Source organism: Athene cunicularia (genome assembly GCF_003259725.1).
Source record: "Athene cunicularia isolate RWA chromosome 5 unlocalized genomic scaffold, athCun1 chr5_part2, whole genome shotgun sequence".
Lineage (NCBI taxonomy): Eukaryota > Metazoa > Chordata > Aves > Strigiformes > Strigidae > Athene > Athene cunicularia.
Window position 1 is genome coordinate 7,506,531 of NW_020799102.1, and position 23,673 is coordinate 7,530,203.

The window sequence follows — 23,673 nt, forward strand, 5'->3', positions numbered from 1 at the left end:
CCCAGCCCCCCAACCCATCCTCCCCTTTTTAAGCAATGCTCCGAAAAACCTTTCTTTTACCTTCCAACTATGGCTCAAGCCTACACAGTGCTGAAGTTCATTATCTCCCCCTGACCTCTGAGGTCTAAGACGACTTCCCCCATAAATATTTGTAAACTCTGCTCTCCTTTATCCAACTGAAAACCCAGGTACCATCTACTTTGTCATATTGTCCAGGGAAAACAGAACATGCCTGAAGGCACAAATTGCAAAGCGCTCATTACTCAGACTTTTCTAGAAGACCTCAACACTAAGCACAATCTGGGAAAAGGTTAAATCGGACCGTAGAGCCTCTTAGAGGAACAGTAATCCATTTTGTATTCTGATTTGTAGAGTCCATTACCACTTACTCCCAACTCTCTTCTCTATACTCAGTGTACAGAGAAATTTCCTTCTTTATCATCTTGGGTCTGAATCCCTGAAGCTTAGAAGCAAAATTCCCTATGCTTTGCTAAAGGGGCAGCTCTCTGCAATATATTTCACTGGTAATATGCTTCACTGTTTCACAGAACACTGCTTCCTAATGTTAGCTGATCTTTCACGCAAGCTATCCACTTCAATAACCAGAAGAAAATGAATAGTTAATGAAGCCCATTTTAGAACAGTTTGTGGACTCTCACAGCAGAGCTGCTGAAAATTTCTGGCATATCCCTGAGGGACTCTAGCTCCCATGGAATCCTTCCTAGTCTGTGTGATTTTGGCACAAGGGACAAATTAGCTGGTGTTAAACTAAGCTCAGAACCCACCTCTTTTCTTTTGACATTTCAGCGAAATACCAGATAGTCTGAGAGGTGTGGATACCACAACAACAGAAGGAATTAAGACATAATTATGAACCCACTTAGTTGACAACTAGCAGGGAAAACCAAGAATTAACAAAAACTTAGTCACCAGGTTTAGGGTAGCTGGTGTTTGTGCATACTAACTTTGCCATACACGAAGACCCAATGGAGAACAGTTGGAGAGGGCAGCACAAGCATTTCAAGGAGTCTGTAAACTCAACAAGCAGCCTGGGTGCTGAGTTCCCCTCCTCCATTATCCAAAACTAAGTCACGGAAGGACTATGCTTTGCACTTAATACTTTCTCAGCCTGTAGGGCTGAAGGCTGCCAAGTTTCAGATCTCCATGGAAAGATGTGCCCTTAAACAAGCCAAGACCAGACACTTGTAGGGTCCCCACATGGTTACCAAAAGCACAGTTCATCACACAGACACATAAACCAGAGGTTGTAACATAAATCCCCTTTATGCAAGCAAACATCTGTTTACTACTGGGAGAGAGGACAATAGGACTAAATCACAAGACACATGGGTGTGTTCTGCCCACTGGTTAGAAAAGTATCTCTGCCAGCTCAAGAAAGAAGCAATGGCTCAGTGTCTCTGGATGTTTACACAACTCATCTGTGTCTAAACAGGAGACCTGTTTCCATAGTCCGCCTCCTTGTCTTCCTAGTATTGTAGGATAAAAGCACTGAATAGTCATCTGTTAAGACCAAAAAATGTCATTCTTAAAAAAGCATCCACCTCTGGGATCTAAGCCCTACTGCTGTAAAATCCACTGTTGGTGGGTCATTTCATGGAATATAATATGCGACTAGCCATTAAAAATCCCCCACTCTTGGTGGAAGGCACTTGTCATTTTGTTACTGACTGTTCTGACAGATGGTGCCCCATCAGCAATGCATCGTCCCCAGACAATTCCCATGCAGTGGTGTTCGTTAATGAAGCCAGTTCACGTTATAAACGACTGTGCTGCCAGCAACACAAAAATGTGCCGTTGTCATCTGTGGATGTGGATGGTATGAATTATGGAAGCTCACACATAGAGTAAAATAACATCTTCCCTTTAACCCCTTCCAAAACAAACACTACCTAGCCCATCACCATCAATCATGGTGTTATTGCATCCCTTTCTCCACCCTTAATCACACCTTTATGTCCAGCCCTGAGTTGTGGTATGCATTGCCCTGTGTCTCTCTTGTGCCTGGCAGGTTTTGCTTCCTCCTTAAGCTAAAACCTTTCTTTACTGACATGTCACCTTGATGTCCCTGCTCTGAACCTTTTGACTTCAACTGTTTCCTCATGTGCAGAATTGAGTGAGATTTCAAAACGCAAAAGGAATATTTTGGATAGCAAGATACAGCTTTGCCTCTTCAGACTTTTGAATCCAAAGTCAAAGCTGAGAGCTGGAAGAAAAGGTTTCAGCTCTCAGGAAACTTTGGGATCAGCCTAACACCTCCTATTTGTTCCACCCAGTTGGGCACTAACTGTAAACAGCTGCAGGCTCACAGCAGCCTTGGGGCGGGGGAAGTGATTTGCCTCTGCCTGGCTCTGGGAAGTTCGTGGCCCACGTATCTACCAGTACCAGATTAAACCCTGCAAGCTGAGCAAGGAGTGAGCAACTGTTTGTCAGTGCTGTGTTCATCCTTGTCACTTGGAGGCCCGTGAGGAACACTGAGCACACCCTGTCCTGAACACTTCCTTCACCCAGACCTCACACCAAAGCAAACCACATACTCAAGACAGGTTTCCAGACTACACTACAATGAAAAATCTTTATGGCAGTGTATCTCAAAGCCATATATCCAGTCTGAAACAAGTTCTAGCAGATTCTGGAAATCACCACTTTTCCTCACTGTAGATAGAACCGTAACAGTTGCCAGCAAAACTTTCCAGCAATTCTAGAGACCTCTGAACATGAAATTATTTCATGTTCTTCACCCAGTTCTCAGTCAGCAAAGGGAGTTTCTGGGCACAGCAGGCTGGTTTTGAGCAGATCTTAACAGCTGAACAATAAAATCATGTCATAAAGCTGTAACAGAAGTTACAGCATCATCATCATACACACATGAAGTTTTTTTTTATTTTGATTGATTTATGCAAGTGTGAATCCAAATGCAGGTGCTTCCCTTAGGCTAAGTCATAGGGACTGAGGAAGCAACTTCCATGGTTCATATAAGTGAACTTCCACAGTTCGCTTACTCTCCCTGAACCTGCCTTAAGAAGACACCGCTTTCCCCTGCTGTTTCTCCACAAGACTGACACTTTCTTTGATAGAAAAGAGGCAAAATTATACATATTCCATCACTTTACACGCATGTGGTAATTTATGTGGGTCAGATGCATGCTGGTTCTGACAACACATTTTAGAGGCATCTACAGATGCCTGGACAGGGCTTTCCAGATTGAAGCTTTTCTGATAACATAGAGGGTGGGGTTCACCTCATTTAACTTTGGGTGCCAAAAAGCTTGGCACCTAATCCAAGAGAGTCATCTAGATTTCTGTTGTAGGCTATGGAGACAGAGAGGAACAACCAGAGGGTAAATTATTTTGTCTAAGATTGTTGGAACAGAGGACATATGTATCTGAGACCTTCCAATGCCCTGGTCTGTCCCCATTGCCTAGAGCGACAGCCTGTATCACAAGTTTAGACTAAATGCCTATGTTCTCAACAATTAAAAAGAGGTGAGATGAATCTTGCCCAGAGGACGTGGTGGTTTCCTGAGCAATAGCTGCAAGCGAACAGAACCCTTAAGCCCCTGGCAGGACTTCTGGTGGTGCGTGCGTAAGCGCTGCTGGCTGCCAGATCACGTTGCAAATGTGCCTGGAAGTTGTAATGAATGCTTGTGTGAATAGAAAAGCTCCACAGCTCCTTTGTATGTATAACACAAAAGGGGGTAGCAAACCCAGACAGGCAGGACTCCTGGGTGAAGGAGAGACCCACCTCTGTCCATGTTGTGCCATTTCAATAGCTCTGCGAGCAGGGACTGGGGAGCCGCCGTCTGTCACACTGAGAACCTCCATCGACTTCCTTTCTGGCCGCCTCTTCCCATGCCTGTTGAGCATTGGGGAGTCCACACGCTTCCTGGGGGGATCTTTATGAAAAGAAAACGCTGTCAGCTGAATTCGGCTGCGACTTACCTCGCACAGGTTGCTTAAATCCTCTCTCAACAACCTCGCTCTCACCTCCCCTACAGCGATCGTTGTGATAGAGAGCAACATTGGCAGTCTCTTCCTTCTTCCAAATTTGCAAACATAAGTTGCAATCCATCTACAGAGAGCAAGAGCACCGCTACTGTGCCCTGAATGTATGAGCATTGCAAAATAAAGGTACAACTGTAGCATAGCTTGCAGAAATTACCTTACAAAGCTGATAACAGTAATAACAAGATGACAGCATGGGCTATAACACAAGCTGTTAGCCAGAGTATAAGCCATCTAGGGATCCTGTATATGTGCTCAGGTTGCCTTCGATGTCCCTGCTAGCTGGATTAAATGTGACACAGGGACATAAGTACACTCTGAACTCTCCCCTGAAACATACCCTTTTTTTTGCATCTTTAAGATCATAGTTCAGATTTTCCCCACCGCTTTATATTTCTCCTCCTTCAGCATTACAAATTAAACATACTTGTCTACCTGAGATGAATCTCCAATGAGAGCTACTGAAATTTATCTCAGAGGTCATCATACAGCTTTTACTGCAATAGTAACTGAAGTGCTTTATACTTTTTATTGTGTAATATTTCTATGAGGTATTGAAGTGCTACTTTCACTTTGCAGAATGAAAACTGAGGTGTAAGAATGAGATATTTAAAAGCAATTCATTCCTAAAGGTGCTGACAAACATTTGCTGAGGTTCTGAGGAGCACCTAAATTGCTCTGGAAAGTCTTTGATACCAAACTGCACTGCAGAAGGTGACTTGCCAAACCATACACACCTCCATGGTGAGGCAGGGAACCAAATGCAGACCTGCTGGTATGTTTTATTACTAACGTCTCTCATGGCATCAAAACAGTAAAAAAGAGGAAGGCAGGAAAAAAAATATAGAAGGATTTTATTTTCTTTGGTTGAGCTACTTCCCTTCCCTATTTATAGACACATTTTTCATTTTAGCAGAGTGACCACCTGCGAAAAAAGGTATCCTTCACCCCTGCAGGTAGAAAGAAGCTCACAGTGCCCAGCCCCTAAGGCTTCTTCCTCTGCCAGGACTCCTTGTATAACCAGAAATAGAGCATTTGACAATTCTACCTCTAATGCCTAGTATCATGGTGTTATTTTCATTATTCTGCCCTCCTCACACCCCCCATCTACTTGCTTGTTTCTTCCCTCTCTCACACCATGGTTTCCAGAACAAGATCTCTTTAGGGCAGGCTTTACTCTTGAAACCATGAGCACGAGCAAAGGCAGCTCAAATGCCAAAGGTGATAGTGATAACAACTGACCCCATTACTGTATAACCCAAGTATTCTTTGTATTGATAGAAATAATGTTCCTGTCAAAAATTAATTACAAAAAAGCACAGTTTTCTCTCACTCCATTTCAAACTATGTCCAGTAATAAAAACATAGTAGAAAATAGGAAAAATAAGGGGAAAAAAAAGTATTTTAGGAAAAACATATAGTGCATATAATTGAGGGAAAAACAAAGGGAGATAAACCTAATAAAGCAGTTATAGTGGGTGACTTCAGCTGCACACATGTGAGCGGTCAAAAGTAAGCTGGGGTAAGGTTTAGACATTTCAAACTCCTGCTTCTTCAAACAAGTTCAAAGAACGAGAAAGGATTAATCTCACAGGACAACCGCTGCTATCAGAAGTGTGACTAGAGCCGCATGACACACATAACCACAATGTAATTATGTCTGGTATCAACAACAGAGAGTTGATACAAGGTTTACAGAGGGATATCAGACATTAGAAAGAAAGGTGGAAGTGCAGTTTAAAAGAAAGGAAAAAGAAGGAAGATGAAGAACACAGCTAATGACTAAGCTCAGACTGCATCAAAGTTAGTTAATAATGGAGGCTAAACAAGAAAGATGGAAAAAGGCAAGTAAAACATTTTATGAACAGATATATTAAAAGGCAATTTGATCCAAGCATGTTCAAAACACAAGACTTTAGCAAATGGCAGTTCAGCTGAGTGACACTTACAAAAATGACAGGCCAAATATACAGTGGACATTAAAAGAGAAGACTGAAGAGGAATTAGCTAAAGACTTGAATAACAGTGTTTTGCACAGCCATCAGAAAGAGAAAGCTCGAGAGAAGGACAGTAGCCAGATGGACCATGAGGAAATCAACAGCACAATTAAAAAGTCGAAATTTATTACTAATAAGCTAAATGGTTCTTTTATATCAGTCCTTGCTGCTCAAGATTTTAAAATATCAAAGAGAGGGACTAAGCAAAAATAGCAGGTGGTGAAACACACCTATAAATTCAACAACAGCAACTGACTAAAGTTTGATAGAAAGTACATCCAGAAGCTTGGATGAATGGGGTTGAGCTCATGATAAAGGTATTTGATTACTCTTCAGAATTGGTTACAGTTGTACACTACACATGGCAGAGGGTAGCAAGTGTTGTATATATTTTTTAAAAGGGTCTGAGTAAGAAATGACAGGGCACCGAGTCTGTCCTCACTGTCAAGTCTAAAGATACTATAGTTAAATACACAGCAATCCTGCCATAAAGACTAAAGTGGTGTCATATAAAAGCAGCAGAAGATTTTGCAGAAGCACAGGAATTAAAAATATGAAAACCTCCAGTGTTTGCATTTCTCTTCTTGACTCTGGAAATATTTCACATAGGGGAAAAAAGTCCTAGTCTAGATCTGTGATAGTTTTGAGGATGTATTTTCTTTTTAATTCACATCAGAGAAGTGAAGTAATTCCTAAGGATTTTTACAGAGGAAGAAAGAATCACATAGGTAATGACCCATTTATAAAGGGAAGGTGGGAAATAAAGGTTCGACTTCTGAGTTTGGATCAGGCACCTATATCTGATATGGCTATTCTAGCTCAATCTCTGTTATCTGGTTTATTAAGAAACTCCACCCCACAAAAGCCTTTTCCTCGAGGAGATATTAGCTGACGTTTATTCATTTTGCTGAGAAGTTTCTCATTTCTCTGTTTTCAGATAAAGAAAATGGAGCTGGACTTGAAAGATGGTGAAGGCAGTCCTTCCCTGGCCCTATGAGAAAGCTTCATTTAGCTGAAACAGCCAAAACGGACATCAGAAGAGAGTGCTAGTCTGAGCTGGCCATACTTTTACCTGCATCCATCCTTTCTGACACCTAACATGCAAAAAAAGAGGAAAAAGCAAAATACTCCAAGATGCATTTTTTTTATGGACAAGAGCTTGGGCAACGCACACTTCTCATGAATGTCTTTTTTTCAAGATGCTATTATTAAATCTGTTACTTTTTCTCTGCTCTTCGTTTGTGCAAGGCCATTGCTAATAGCTAATGATGAGATATTCATCAGAAGCATGACTGCTCTTAATTAAACCTTGCCCCATGTTCTCAGAGATACTGCTGGGAACAGAGGAGGTGGAAACCCCCTGTGGAAGAGGAAATGCAACCTACAAACACTCAAAGAATAATGCTCAAAGAGTCTAAAATGTGCCGATGAGGCACAATGACACATTCAGAGTAGTGTTTTTCTGTTGGGGAACATTTTCACTTCTTGTACAAAAAAATATAAATGTGGAGCACAATATTTCAGTTTAAACCATGAAAATACTTCAGCATGTGGAAAAGAGATATATGAGGTATTTAGGGCATAGCTATGTATTCACTTACATGCTGGATATGAAGATTCTAGAGTCACCTTGCTTCTTTTCTTATGACAAAAGCATTTCTAAAACAAGATGATGGTGTCCTTACATGGCAGGATAATCTGAGTCAAAAGCTGATTAGTAAAGTGTTGGATGACAAACTGCACTGAGCAAGGGGCTTTTGACCACAGAACCTGCAGTTGGCACATTTACCCATCTTCAGCAGGATCTCTTCTGAAATGCTCTCTGTAACTCCATCCAAATAAGAATTTAAAAATTACTGTGTTGACTATGAATTTCCATCTCTTCACCTATAGAAGAGACTTCCTTGCAAAATTATAGGGCCTGGAGCCTAGAACTTAGATAAGGGAGTAACTCAATGGAGTATTAACAAACTTACAGTTCAATATACCACTGCCCTGTAGGCTTCAGAGATTCCAGGCTTTCTAGTGAAAATAAAGAGCACTTTGCTTCTAGCCTTCAAAGTGATGAAATACAATACCTGAAAATCACAACATTACTATGTAAAAATGCTATTTCGGGTCACTGATAGAAGTGACTAATAAGTTGAATTTTTGTCACTCTGCACAGCAAGACTTAGCTCTTTAAGGAAGCATTTTTCCTGTTGTCTAGATCAGTGAAGTCCTTGGCAATCAGCAGGACCCTAAAATACCAATGAGTAATTCTTCAGGAATAAAGTGGTATCACAAGAGCTTTGTAAGATATATAATCTTACCGCATATTAAGTTTTTAAAATCTTTCTAAGATAGTCTAAAAACATGGGAGTTTGATGTATGTACTATCAACAGTTGATATTATTCATACTTTCAACAGTGTATACATTTACCTACAGAAAAGAGAATGTGTACATATATAACTTCATAGGGATGCAATGCCACACAGTCTTACTAGCTCAATTCCAGAAGCAGCATTTCTGCAATACCGCATGGAGATTAGTAATTATAAAACTCTGCCGCTAGACTATACCACTTCTAAACCTCATCTGCTTACACAGAGCCAGCTTGTGGGTTCACATGGTAGTTTTTAAGATCTGGTTCAAGACCAACTTGGATGTTTCTGCACTGAGACAGACATGTCCTGAAAAATGAAGCCTTTGAGTTTAACCACAGAACAGACCTGCCTGCCTCAGGCTGAGGATTCTCACCGCTGCTGTACACTGTTTCAGTGGGAAGGTATCAGTGATGCTAGCGACTGGGTATATATTTAAAAAAAAAAAAAATGTGAAGAGGAACTAGATGAGATGGGTTCATGGTGACAGAGGTCATATCTGTAGTACCTATTTCATTTCTAGGGGGAAGATCCTCATCTTCATGACTAGGATACCTCTCCTTCCGGTCAAGCAGAAGAAAATAAATCATTTTCTCTTGGTTTTCTCTGAAAATAAGAAAAAAAAAGTCTTTAAATTTGAAGAGAAAAAACCATCAACATGTAGATAAACCCTTCTCATCAAACAGTTACAGTTACTCTAAATAAGCTGGAAATGGTCATGTACCTGCCAGCTAGATACACATCCCACAAAACTTTTGAGAACCTTGCGGTCTCCAACAAGCAGCTAGTGAGAAAAGGAAATACAATTCCCATGTTACACACATAGAACAGAAGCACAAGACAGATGAGGTAGTGTCCACAGGAAGTCCAAACCAAGAGTGGCAGTAAGACAGGTCCTGAGCTTTTAAATGCTCTTTCCACCACGTGTCTTAACACCTCGGGGAATACACCAGCTCTCAGGTGTAAGCTTGAAATAAATAAAAGTTTTCCAAACAGGCATATCCCACACAAATAAAAGCAATAACACCTCCCCATCTGGACTGCACGGCCCAGCTTTTCATGAGGTGACCTTGCCTGGCAGCAAGGGAAGAGCCAGCACCATGCCTCCGTGACTGTCAGGGCGTAAGCTTCTGACACAGGGTGCAACAAAGGCTCGGTGCCTGCTCCCAGCACCGCACTAGCAAAGGAGCAGCCAGGGGGTGAGAAGTTGCTACAGTCCCTCACATCAAGAGACATGAGTTAAAGCGCTCTCTACCTCTCCCCAGGTTTATAAGCATCCCAGCCCGTGGACACCCAACTGATATGAAGACTGAGGAAGTGCTTACTCTTCCGACAACAAGTCCTGTAAGAGTTTATTTCGGTCACGGAAGCAGCCTAACGAGTGCATGCTATCTAACACGTCTGGATCAATATCCTCCAAGGAAGGGAGAGAACGAATCTGCACCTTTCGAGGGATTGGTTGCTCTGGTTCTGGCTCGTTCTTACCCCCTCTGCAGAGGAAAGAAGATGAGAAAGGGGGCAGGGAAAGAAGGAGAGAAAAGAAACATGAGTCACAAATGAACCTGCGCTCTGAAACACAGCCTGCAGCAACAGATGGAAATAGCTTGTTAAATTCCCACTGAGAGACCAGAGCTCCCAACCACACAGATATTCTTTTCAGAAGAAACCTCCATGAAGGTTAAGAGTGACCAACACCTTGTGGATTTGGGTCTTTAATGAGAAATGTCTGTGTTCACTCAGAGAGGCAGTAGGAACTTCACTTACCAGTGCCCTCTATAATTTAAGCAGCTGTTCAGCATCCTCATGCCAAACGTTTATACAACATTACGTGGCTTTAGAGGTGCTGTTTCACCAGCGGGCCACACCTCAGGCTACCGGGCTGAAAAGTGCAAGCTGAATGACTCTTTCAAAGAAGGAGCTGCGAACAAACCATCACTGTTTTTCACCAATTCTGATTACAACTGGCATTGCAGCAGTTTCTTTCTTTAAAGCTTCCAATGTGATTAAGAGACCTCAGTGTTCAGGCCCCCGCCTGACACACTTTAAAGGGTTTTGGAGGAAACCAGGCTGTTTATTTACATGCCCAAATACGACAATCTCTGCTTCTCTTCAGACAAGCAAATTTGAAAATTGTGGCTCAGGTGTGATGCCCGAGGTCAGTGGCAGACCTCAGAATACACCATTAGTGGTAGAGCATATTGCTCTTTTAAAAGTAGTTAACATAGGCTTCCTGCATAATTATCTCACCCTATTCACTAGGCTCAGGAAATATTGATTATTTGTTGCAATTAAAGGCCCTGACTGTAAGAAACAGGTCAAGGTGTCAAGGTATCTAAAACCACTGAAAAATACATGTTGCAGGCACCCTGAATTTCCTTTGATTTTGTTTATGTAGGCGGTGAGCAATTTATGTAAACTCGATCCACCCAAAGAGGTGGGTTTGGCAGAAGTGGTATTTTGGTTGGAGAAACTGTCTACCCTGAACCTTCGCTACTTCTCAATGGATGCTTTGTGCAATGTTGAGCTTTTCCTACTCTGTGGGTGAGGTCCTCCCCTTCCTTTATATGATGTAAATGTGTGACTGTTGGGTCCAGGTTCCCAGGGTGGGCAACAGGAATCAGGAATATTTAAATTGCATCAGATGTCAGCGTTTGTTGTTTATGGGGCTGTGTTTGAGCAAGAGATTCTTCCTTTTGACGATGGCAGAAATAAGGTGAACACAACTTGTGAACTTACTCACACAGCTTAAAATGCTCTGTGCTCAAATGTGAGCCATCCAAGGGTCTACACAGAAAAAAGGAGCTCCAATTCGAATGTCCTTAATTTTTCTTTGGTAGGTTAGAAAGCAGCTCTGGTAGGATCATACACATGAGCTTAAGGTCTCTGCCAGTGTACAAAAAGTGAGCCAATGCAGATTATCTCCTCCAAGGTACGAAGGCAATGCTACTTCATTGCAGCCAGGGCTCTGACGCTAGCGCAGGACAGTTACATGCTACACCTTAATCACTGGAGGTTCCTGGGTGCAATTTATTTTTAAGCCAGGTGAAATGCAGTTGTGAGGCATCTGCTCTGCTAACCATGTTTGTGGGACATCCCTTGCAGAAAGACTGCCCGGAAATTTCCATTTTACCTCCTCTTGAAGCAGTGAAAATGTGCTCAGCCCTTTCTGGATACATGCTGTGGAGTCAGACTCAGGTGTGCATTACATGGGTCATGACAACATGGGTCAGATCCCACTTCTCTTACTCAGAGCACTCATACAAGCCCTGCTCATTCAGTTGAGGGGGCTGGAAGCAGAATATACAAGACAGAGAAAGAATCTGCTCCTTGGGATTTGTTCTTGTGTGTCAAACCACTAAAAACACACCTTTGGACACCCCCCTGGAGTCTTGCAGAAGCATCTATGTCTTCTGCAATGACACCAGGGTTCTGAATCTAGGGGCTAGATTAAAAAATCCTTGTTCAACTAAAGAAACATCTTATTCCTGGAGTGCCCTGTCTTTAAGAGGTAGCTGCTCCTACCTCTTAGGATCAGGATCTAGCTCTCAGCAGGTAATATGCAATGATTATATCATAACCTTGAACTATTAAAGCCAATGATGACCTTGTCATTAAGATAAATTCTTGCAGGATAGACCTTTGAACAGCAGCTGAGTGTTTTTGGTTTTTAATGATCTGCAGTGCACTTTTAAAAAGTATTGACTTAATTAATCAGTATGTTACAAGCAGATGTCCTTAAGGTAACTTGAAGAGATTAAAAAGAATTATTGTTTTTGAAAATTTTCAGAAAATCTGGGTTTCCTACTAGTCACCCTAGCCTATAGCAGAATATCACCTACAAGCTTCTTTTGTATCAATCAGCATGGGCGCCATCTCTAGAGAGCACAGCTTGCCATCTTCTGTGCACTGAGAAGTGGATTTTCCTTATGCCCTGCACCTGGTCATCCACAGACATAGTCGGGAATTTTCACACCTCCCCATCAGGTACAAGCAAAATCTGCAAAGAGGCACCTCGTCATTTGGCAACGCAATTCAGTGCTTCAGGAAATGAAAATCACTGGGTCTGGGCTGTGATTGGCATGACTGTATTGCCTGTTCCATTCTCAGTCTAGCAGAGAGTGACAAATTTGTTGCATTTCAGCCCACATAGACATCAAACAATGTCACATGATGAATACTGCAGATCACGTAGGTTTTTTAAAGGCCCACATGAATGTGATTGCTGCTTTAAACCCCATCCTGTTCTGTGAGGACTGGTGCATACAATGGCTGTGATTCCAGACCAGGGTGGACTTTTTCAGTCTCTCCATGAAATTCCCTTGTGAATCACACCAAGATCCACATCTGTATCAATGCAAAGCAAAGTTATTCTTTTCTGATTTCAGCAAATTTGGTACCTTCACAATTAGGGCAGTAACTTGATGTAGCAGGAGTGTATATATTTATCATAACTGCTATCTGTATTTGCCCTCTTGCTTTATTAAAAAAATGTGAAAATAACTACTGTTTCTTTGCTGATTTATGATAACCTGTGCTTGAGGTAAAAATAAATTATTTCAATTAAAAAGGCTTAAAAAACCCCACTGAATTAGTTTGGGTGGGAGAGAAGAAGAACTGGAGGTTGGTGATGAAAGGTTTCTCTTTGGTTTATTTTTTCATTTTTTTAGGCTTGTGAATCATGATTTCAACTTTCAAGACCTTTTTCTCTGTCTGCCTAGTCTGCAATTAAATCTTTTCCTCAGTTTTACAGTGGCCTTAATATTTATTTGAAGAATTAAGTGAAATCACTTATATGTTCTGAGTATAACTTTCAGGTCAGTAACCTATATATGACAAAGAATGAAAATTTTACACAGAATAGTATCGTTACATAAAATAAATAAAAAATGGAAGATGTGAGCAAAACAACCATGGAGTAGAACACTTATAACCTCTCCTTCTCTGTCAGCATCAGTATTTCCAGGCAAAATGAATGCAAAGAGGCTGTGAACCATTACCAGATGAAAGTAGCTGAGTTTTGGAGGTGGCAGGGTTATTCACAGACTAAATTTAGCCAAAGGAGGTTAACCTCCTTAGGTCAATCCATGGCCAGTATAGAGAAAATAAGAAAGAGACTAATTAAAAAAGCTATTTTGAGCAGAAACCTTGTTTTAGACAATCTGAACAGACTTCTGGAAGAGCCCTTCTCTCTCTGCACTGACTACGGTGGGACTCTAGGGGAGACTTGCTTCTGCAAAACTCAATTGCTACTTCTGAAATCAGCCTCAGATGCTATTTCCATTGGTGTAAAAAACTGTTTACTGTCTCAATCATCAGAGAGTCTGACCTGCATTAAGAAGTGCATGAAAATGTTCGAACGCTTATGTCTGCAAGGAAAAAAAAATCTTTAAATTCTAATTCTAGAATAAAGTCATGAAATAACTCCTGCCTAATTGTGCGTGTGAATCCAGGACAACAGTCCTCCAACAGGTGAAAACTCACAGGCAAAAATCTTGAGGAGGGTTAAAGTAATAGGGATCAGCTCTCCAGTCTGATGTAAACAGCATTTACTTCTAGAATTGCTAGCAAGTCGTTATAGGAGGGGTATTTCAGAGATTACAGTTAGAGATTTCACCCTTCCATTTATCCATGAGTTCTAAAAAAAAAACCCCAAAACCTGCAGCAAACAACACTCCAGTCCTTCTTTGGTTTAAAAAGGTGCCATGTCAACTGGTAACTGTAGAGAGCATGAAAAAGCAATGGGCAGACTGCTGCCACCATTTCAGGTGAACTAAGAAAAAAACCATATTATTCAACAAACTGTTGAATGCCCTCAGGTACCATCGAAGTCAGATAAATCCAGAAGTGAACATTACCCATAAGACAGAGTTAGAGAGAACAAAACAAATCAAAACAAAGGTGTTTTTTTTCCCTGGTGACAGGCTTAAACATCAGTTCATATCATCCTCAAGTATTTCCCAAGAGCAATGATAGGATTATGAAGGCAGGACTTTCCCTATTACCCACCTGGGGAACCTGTAGGTATGCTGACCCTTAGAAGCCTGTATCAAAGCATCATTTCCTTGTTTAATATGTGAAGTATTCTCCTTAGTTTGATTAGTTTTTATCATCAGTATATAAAAAAAAAAATTGTTATTTACTTAGGTTTCTTGATATACTATTAAGGCTACATAAAGTGCAAGGTCACTTTTAAAAGCCATCAATCTTCCTTACACCCAAACCACTAGACAGGCGTGTACTTTTCTCACAGACCTCCTGTTTCACTGTCAAGACTGCTGCTTTTAATCAAGCCACAAAACTACTCTCGCATCAACAGGTTACAAGGTCAGAAGCAGCCTCTTAGCTTGCTGTGAAGAAGGAGGAGTAGGGATTATGAGACAGAAATACTCCTGTTCACAGGTGCTTACTTATCAATATCATCATTTTTGTTTCTACTTCAGAGAAAAGCCAAGATGCTGAGAAGGAGCGAATTAAAGCTTTCTTGTCAAGAAGGTATTACAAGGGATTGTCTGTAGCACTTGGATAGCAAATTAAATATGGCGCTTAGTTGGGGTTTTTTTCCTGCTCACTTGCAGGTATCTTTTTAACACAGCAAGTTGCTGGACTGAACGTCTTATTTCAAACAATTGCTAGCCACTGTAGAAAATGTTCCTGGCTTGAGGTATATATAGATAAAATTATATGAGTAGCACAAGGAAAAAAAAAAAAAAAAAAAAAAAAAAAAAAAAAAAAAAAAAAGAGATGCCTTTCTGTCCTCTGTCCCTTTCTCCACCTGTGTGAAAGCTGCTTTCAAACTCTAGTCTTTCTCTTCAGAGATCATTAGACTATCAGCTCTTGTAACAGAACCAATAAAGAATGCATGCAAAAGGGAATTTAAGAAGTGTTACTTACATATACCATATGTGTTTCTGAATATGTTCTAGCTGTAAAGGAAAAGAAAACAAGGAATTAGTGGTGTAAAATAGAAAAGGTAACTCTACAAGACATCTTTACTCGAGGCTTATTCAAGTAAGTGTAACGTTCCAGAGATGGATCTGTGCAAACAACAGGAGCTCTGTGCATCCTCATCCTCACTGGAAATGAGACTGTAATTCTGGGCATAAGGAATCATTCAGAAGCAAATCCCAGGAAAATGAATAAAATACAAGGGCTTCACAGGCAAATGGTTTGGCAATTTAAGTTTTTCCCTTCCTAAGCCCTTCTCCTCTATAACTTAATTGAAGCTAACAAATTGTTCCTTTCTATATGTGCATAATAGCTGACTCTTTACACCTTAAGTTCATTTCTAGTTTTGTTTTGGAAAAAAAAAGAGAGAGAGAGAAGAAAATACAAACAGGTTCAAACAGATAATGTGAATAAACAACAGAAATTGTGCATGTGTGATATGACCTCCTGCCAGGACCCATTCTTGATTGGCTTTACATTTATCGTTAAAGTCTGAAGACCAATTAGAATAAGGTTCTATGTCAAAATAGCACCACTTATTGTTCCAGCACCTGAACACCAGACTGCAAATTTCTTTTACTTCCCTTTTTCCTGCTTCACACCGAAGTGTTTTACTATGCAATGAAGGACTGATCAAAGGTCAACAGAGCCCTTGTCCACCCATGGAAGGCAGATCCCAGCAAATGTTACACGACCACAGTGTTTTCCACAAGCATGGTGAAAAGAGTAACACCCTTTTCCCAAGAGAAACTCTTTTAACAGTGAACAAAAAGTTCACATGACATACTTACAGCAGAACCTTCCTATTCTGTGGGGTTTGGTTTTTTTTTTTTTTTTTTTAAGCATCACACAATAGAAAAGACCTTTTCAGAGGTGCCCAGGGATTATTAATTATGCAGACAATATTTCTCATATTCCCCATTATGAAGCACCTTTGTACACGCAGAGCAATATGCACACTCACTGCACACAGGCTTGTGCTTGTGCAACACACTGGTGAGAGGCAGGCAAGAGCTGGAAGGAAACTCAAGTGCTAACAGCTATAAGGTGAAATCACAGACCCATTAAACTGGTCAGGAAGAACGGAGACAGCTGTCCTGCTCTTATTACTTTCCACTTCAATACCAGAATAATGAGAATCAGAGAGAAAAAAAAAGAAAAGAGGAACAGACAAACAACAAAATCTCAGAGACAGCAAGTAGGTGTTTGCCACAGAGAGCAAGGAATCAGAGACCTCTGTGCTATGGAACAACAGCTCCATGCCTGGGAAACCAGGAAGATCTGAGGTCGGCTCTCTGTGAGATCATTTTTTAAGTGAAACGTTTTTTCTTGAAAACAAAGAAACAAGGGAACGCAGCTCAGGGAAGCATGACAAGAGGCTGGAGGGATCAGTATGAGAGACAAACAGCACCTTTTAAAACCAAGACTTTACAACACTGCAATCAGAGATGCAGTTGGTACTTGCATATCTAGCTGTGCTCTCCCCAGCCCAAGCGCTGGGAGCACCAGTGCCCCCCAGCACACACATCCAGGGGGGCCGGGCAAACTTGCAGAATTTCCAGCTGTGGCCTCAGCTCTGTCACAATAATTCCCCTGCATCACAATTCCCCTTGCATTAGGCAATCCCTTCATCCCTGAACTGCTATTACAAAAAAGGTGGAGTTTTCCTTACACCCTGCCATCGCCCCTGACCAGCTTAACTCGAGATAAGGTGCACGTTACGGTGTTCCCCTAGCAGCCTGGAGACACAGCCTTCTTCCTCCTAGTTCTTTGCAAGCTGAGGTGCAAACACAGAACATAATAAGAGTCCATTTTGTACAGTTTCCATGGGACAGGATTTTAGCACGGTTACTTATCAGGACCATGGTACTGTGAGGATCTGCTAGGGAGAGTACTGTACCTCTGCTTGGTAAAACCACTCTGAGATGCATATCTACTCATTATTTCACATACACCACATGGAGGGTTAGAGACAATAATGATTTCAGACAAGATGCAGATGATACAGCTAAGCGATGTCCAAGCCTCTTTCATGCTTGCTTCTCCTGCTGCATCTTCTGTCTCCATGGGTCACATTGTTCTTTTGTGCCTGCGATATGCAGAAACGCCACGGCGAAGCAGGCAACAGAACTTCATTTTCTGAGTCACAGAGGGGAAAGGAAGGAGGGTCATCAGTTCACGGCTTAGTCATTGAACCTCTGGGCTCGTTCAGAGCAGATGTCAAGGAGGAATCCCTTCTGCCCATCCCTGCTGATCATCTTCCTTGAAGCTAATGAACCCTTAGCATTCCTCTGAAAGAGAAGCCCCGTAGCACCGTGATATATATTTGAAGGTGTATGAGAGCTCTCATGGCTGCTGCTTACCTACACATCTGCCATTCAATCCTCAGCAAAACCACTGCTGTGAAGTATGCTGGGATGTCCCAGGTATGAAAGGTACTCTGTGAAACCCATTTCTGTTCTGATTCAAACGTAACTGCATTGAAATATTATTACAAGTATGCTTGCTGCTGCCAACATCTTCACTACTTTTTTAAAGGTAATTAATTAATTCTTTGTTGCTTCTCATCTGCACTAAAGTGACAGGAGGGTTATGGGAGGGCGATTGGTTTTGACAAGGAGAAGTCTGTATGCTTTTTACTATGCAACGCAGGGGAGGGAGATACACAGTGGGAGCTAATCTCACTCCTCCTGCCTTCATTTAAACACAATGTTTAAATGCATTTAAGTGACGAAGGCATTTAACAACCCTTCCCAGAGGGTTCTTCTTGCTGTTTGCACATGAATTTGCCAAATTTAATGCCATTTTATGGAAGCTGTAAAAATGCTGCTTCCTAATATCTCCTAGCCACCGCAGGCAATTGTCTGATGACGCCATCTCCGAAACAACAAAACATGATCGGATCCATTGCACATGCACAGTCAGAGGGAAGACTTCTGCAAGCTAAAATGCTGTAATGGAAGCAAAAGGGGAATTCCTTTATCACAATTTTATGTAAAAATACTTGCAATATATATTCAACTTGTATACTGAAGTAGCATCTAGAGCCCCACTCACAGATGAGAGACCCATTGTGCTACAAAGCTGTACAAGCTCATCAGATAAAGAGGTCTCCTCCCCCAAGGAGCTTACGTCTGATTTCTAAGGCAGGGAACAACAGATGGAGACAGACAGGCAGATGGAAAACAAGACAGCGCTGTCTACATCCTCGGCACTGATCTCAGCAGAGCGGTTGCCAAGCTAAAAAGTTCTGCCCTAAAGAAAAACTTTCTCAAAGTCTGTGGATATGAATGAAGGCTTCTGGGCTTGAACTCATGTCAAATTTCAAACTTCCCTGTCCCGAAAGCAAACAGTCTCAAGCCTATCTGTGCACTAAATTGACCCACACCTCAGATGAATCTTCTTCATTCAGAAGATCCTCTAGTCTGAGCTTTAAACCTACTGTATAATGTCAAGATAGAGGCTTTTCCTGACCAAGGGATTCAAGGTGGCAGTGCTAACAGCACTGGTGAAACTATTATCCGTGTCAGTAGTAGCAGCCGTACTATAGCAGCCTCCAGGGACCTTGACAAGGGCAAAGTATCCCTGTGCTATGTGCACGGTGCATGAATAGGCCCTTGGCAGTCAAAAGCTTACAGCCAAAATACATCAACTGGACAATTATCTCCATTCTACAAGTGGTGAAGTGAGATAATTTAAATGATGTGATAAGCACCTTACCATAAGACCTTTTAGAAAAAACAAAGAAGTAATCAGGTGAGTTTTCCCTTGTTCATTTATTTTTAACATTCTCTAGATGGTGTGGTCCCTCATTAGCATACATTAAATCCAAGAAGAAACAAAATCAAACAAAGATCAGGGGGGAGATTCTGAAAATGTGTGTAATTTAAATTGGATAATATTCAGGGACAAGTATTTCAGACTATGTGGACACCCAGCATGGAAGACAAGTCATTCTACTCTGGAATAAAATGTCAGCACTGGAACAGTAACAGCTTGTGTTGGATTTGTGGTGCTCAGTTGCCCTCTGGTCTTAAACCACAACACAGTTTTATCAGAATAGCTTATTCTGCAATATCTGCTCTGATCTGCCTTGTTCTACAGACAAAATTTTGATAATGCTCATCCATTTTTAAAAGAAAAGTTGACCAAAAGCTCCTTATTCTGCCCCCTTTGTGTTTCTGTAGAAGAAAATATCAGCTGAGAATGCAAATGGGTTCCACTACAGGAGCTGTGATTCTCTGCTGTAGAGATGCTGAATCATTTGAAACCTCCAAGGAAAAAAACATTCACTTTCTGAAAAGCACATAACTAAAAGATACTGCAGGCACCAAGAGCACTCACTCTATTCCATAAACCTTCTCAAACTTAAAACTAGTTCACTTCTTCCTCCTGACACCACTCTTAATAGAAAGCTGTCCCAGAACCCCACTAATATGGCTCAAATGCTGCTTCTAATTTCGAGCCTACTTTCCTGTAAGGCCATTTGACATACATTTGTTTTTGTGCCAGTATCTTTCTTTAGTTTAAATAATCCTTCTCTCACTAGTAATTACCTCTAATGAATATGCAGACGACCAGTACAACCTTTCTTAGACATCATCTGTGTAGACTACGTGGAGCTCTTTTAGGCTGTGCTATTCAGACAGGCTCTCTCAAATGCTGACCACCTTAGTACTCATTCTTTGTGTTTTCATCTTTGATGAGTATGGGTGGTCAGAAATACCATAACCAGCAGCTAGGATGAACTTTGCAGTGTACTGAAAGCAAAACATGGGTTCTTTGATTTTAAAGCATGTTTAGTAAAATAGGCCCAGTAAAGGACAGTGGTAAAGGACGTCCCACTAACCATACTTGAGACTACATAATACGTGATGTGAGCATGAACAATATTCCACTAAGACATAATAAGGTCTCCTTTCCATAAATGAATCCTATACAACGAAAGGTAATGCCTATCTCTTAAGGCAGGAAAGGGCCAACAACAATAATTCTGAGTACCCTCCTCTTCATTAATCTTCTCAGGCTCTAACACTGAAGCCGAATGATGACAGTTAAACGTGAACGCTAGTTCTGTTTTTGTTGATCATTTTAACAGATGGACTGGGGAAGGTGTGGGTGTGCTGTGAAATGGCAATTACTGCAGGGAGGGAAATGCAGTTGGATGAAAAGAGATACAAATCAAAAAAAGGAACAAAGAAGAGAGAGGAAGGGAAAAATGAAAGAAAAAAATTATAGTGACCTTATATTTCACTGTATTTTTATGCTGAATTCACCAGTGAGATATTGAGCGTCAGTAATGGTAACAGCTACATCTGTACTTACTGTACCCAAGCCACAATTTTTTGCTCAGGTCTTTGTATAAATATCAAATTGATTCAAGTGAGATATTTTCGAGGAATAAAGGCTTCCAAATAAGCCCATATTTTTACCCTTTTTCACAGGACACAGCTAAAATAGAATTCAGATCTCTCCTCAAAATGAACTATATATTCCCAGCGCCTGTATGGTAAACAAAGAGCTCCCTTCTGCCTGGCAATCTACGCTAACAGCCTACAAGTGTGACAGCAGCAGAGATGGCAAACCAAGAGTCCCTAAAATAATGAAAATAAGATTGCGGCTAATAACAAAGAGCTATCCTTTTTTCCTCCTGACTCCCAGCTCTTGAATATGTTTTATTTTGAATTCACAGTTCACTGGTTAGTGCTTGTCAATAAGTACCTGGGTTTTTTCCTCCCTAAGGAAATAAGAGCTCAATTTTGATCAAGAAAAGGAGGGGGGGAGGGGGGTGCCACTCTGGAACCTTGATTTGCCTTAACTGTTTTCTCTCTTACTCGTGTACATTTTCTGCTGTATTGCACAATTCAAAACATTTAGGGACTACGCTATACGGAAAAACTCAGAACAATTTGAAGAAGATCCATCATCTGATGATTTGCTCCCTGGCATACTCAAACCATTGGCACTAAGATCTTTGAGAGGAAAAAAAACCCAACAGAAAACCTGTTATGTTTACATTATGGAATGGAAACTAAGCAAAAGAGAGACTTAGTGACTTTCTTGGTCATTAAGAACAGCTGTTTCATGTCTCAGAGTATAGCCCTAACCTCTGCAGTGGCTTTACCATGAAAATACTTGGAAAACATTATTTCTTTAAAAATCTATTTAAGAAAGGCCTTTTAAAGTGCCTGGTATTTTGTGTGGGGTATTTTCCCCCCATCAGTGTTACTTATGTATTGCAAATGTGACGGCTACTAGGTTTGCAGAAGTGGGGATACTAGTAATATCATAAAGAAGTTTTCACCTACGTCACTAAATAGAGCATGACCTGGTTTCATAATGAATGGAAGAAAGACCCAACTGCAGCTGTCAGGTAATACTGTAAAGAGAGTTGCGAAGGGAGTTTCAGTTCACTTCTTAGCAGACAGGTGTCTGCATCCCAAAAGCACCACCACAGCTGGCACAGACTGATGCTGTTGTTAGCAATCTCAGCAGAGAGGCCAAGCAGTGATCTGAGAGTTTATTTATAAATATTTTAGCAGACTGAAGAACCAGGAGGAGTTTTAAATTTACATTTCTTTATACATACTCCCACTCAGAATCTGTGAGCTTAGTAAATCTGTATAAAATCATCACCACAGCCTGACAATAGGATTTACAAGGGCAATGTACCCATAAAGGCAGACGCCTCCACTGACAAGCAGGCAATCTTGCTTTCCAAAATGATTTTAATTGCTAATTTTTTTTTTTAATTCCCCAAAACATTAACGCAGTGTTAATGAAGGATACAATCACTACACAGTGATTGTAAAGCCCACCCTTGTAGAGTCTCTTGTTGAAGTGATGGGTTGTATCTCAGGTGCAAAGACTCAGTGCTGAGTGCCAGGAGCTCAACACTGTGGGGCTGATGGTGCTCAGGACTGCAGGGCACAAGACTGGAAGACACTTGCTCTGAAGGCTGCTAGAGGTTAATGCAGAGCAAATCCAGCATAGAATACAACGCAGGTTGTGTGGCATGGAGTGAGAAGCCATCACTTCTGTCAAAAATGTAAGAAAAGCATATTCTGTTTAATAGCAAAGCTTCAAATAACAGTCCTAGCAGTTTTGACCTTCAAACAGTTACATCATGTCCCCAACAAACTGCTGTACCAGCCTGGAGAGCCAGACAACTCAGGTGCGCTCCAAAATGTGCTAATGGGTCAGTAGCACTCTAATGACGTTATGAGGGATTTCTTCTAAATGCCCACTGTTATATATGAAGGAGAATTATGAGGCAGAGAAGAGACACAAAGGTAATCTGCCTTCAGGATTCAAAAGAGAAGGTAACTAACTTCTTCCCAAAGGCTCCACCAACTCCACTCATTCTTTGCTCAGGAGGAAACACACAGGAGTTGCAGCAAATCAACAAGTTACCTTAGTTATTCAACCGGAACTGCAAGAAGGTGACAAACGAAGCCTTGCTCACATGACTCACAGCAAACGCCTTCTTACCGTGAGACGTTTCGAGGCATCCACTTCAATCATCCCCCGCAAAAGGTTCTGACAGTCCGGCGGGATAAAATGTGGCATGTGGAACACTCCACGTTTCACCTTCTCCAACAGTTGCCGCAAGTTGTCGTCATCGAAAGGCAGGGCACCCTGCAGGGATGTGACAGTGGTGGATGGGAGAGATGAGAGAAAGGGAATTGGGGAGGGCAAAAGGAGAAAAGCCAGGATAAACATGGTGAGAGAACGGAAAAGAGGAAGGCAGCTCATAATAAATTATTATAATATGTGAAAAAACCTTTTTATCCATTGAAAAGAAATTATTTCTTAGTGCTGCTGTATTTACGCCAACACAGGAAACAAAACTGAGGACATAGTTTTTGTTATTAGACCTTTAATTAGAAAGTTATTACCAGTATAGAACATAATACAAAATATGAAATTGCTTTTCCAGGCAAATTCACCAAAGATGCATGGATTCACTTAAATGTAGCTCAAGCTCTTGATATTTTGAAAGTATTCCTCCTGGGCATACTTTCACAGCACCAACATTTATCATCTCCTTATTTACATCCTGAGATACGTTTATTGCAGACATTGAAAAGGAGGTGAACAGCATCTGAGAGACCGTAAGAACACCCTCTTTCTGATGGAGCAGTGAAATGACTCAGCTGAAGGAAGCCTTAGCCAACATCAGCCTTTGGAAGCAGCAGACATTCGACCTGTTTAATAGACTCCATTCCATTCCCATGCTGTGGTCAGGCCATCAGTTCCTATTGTTTCTCTATTGTAACTCACTTACATAAACGGCTTAAGGTTTTTTTAGCTGAAATTACATTTCACATAGATCATCAGTTT

The 23,673-nt window shown here is 41.2% G+C and overlaps 1 protein-coding gene across 19 annotated transcripts in view; it reads right to left on the reverse strand.

Annotated features, from left to right (window-relative positions):
* BRSK2 (BR serine/threonine kinase 2) overlaps window positions 1-23,673 on the reverse strand; it is a 315,364-nt gene that overhangs the window by 46,799 nt on the left and 244,892 nt on the right. For all 19 annotated transcript variants that reach the window (XM_026850206.1, XM_026850203.1, XM_026850207.1 and 16 more), the window contains exons 8-12: window positions 22,822-22,968; window positions 15,277-15,308; window positions 9,711-9,875; window positions 8,894-8,991; window positions 3,764-3,914 (exon numbers count right to left, since the gene is read on the reverse strand). In XM_026850206.1, the coding sequence (XP_026706007.1) occupies window positions 3,764-3,914; window positions 8,894-8,991; window positions 9,711-9,875; window positions 15,277-15,308; window positions 22,822-22,968 (593 nt within the window). The remainder of the gene's footprint in view (window positions 1-3,763; window positions 3,915-8,893; window positions 8,992-9,710; window positions 9,876-15,276; window positions 15,309-22,821; window positions 22,969-23,673) is intronic.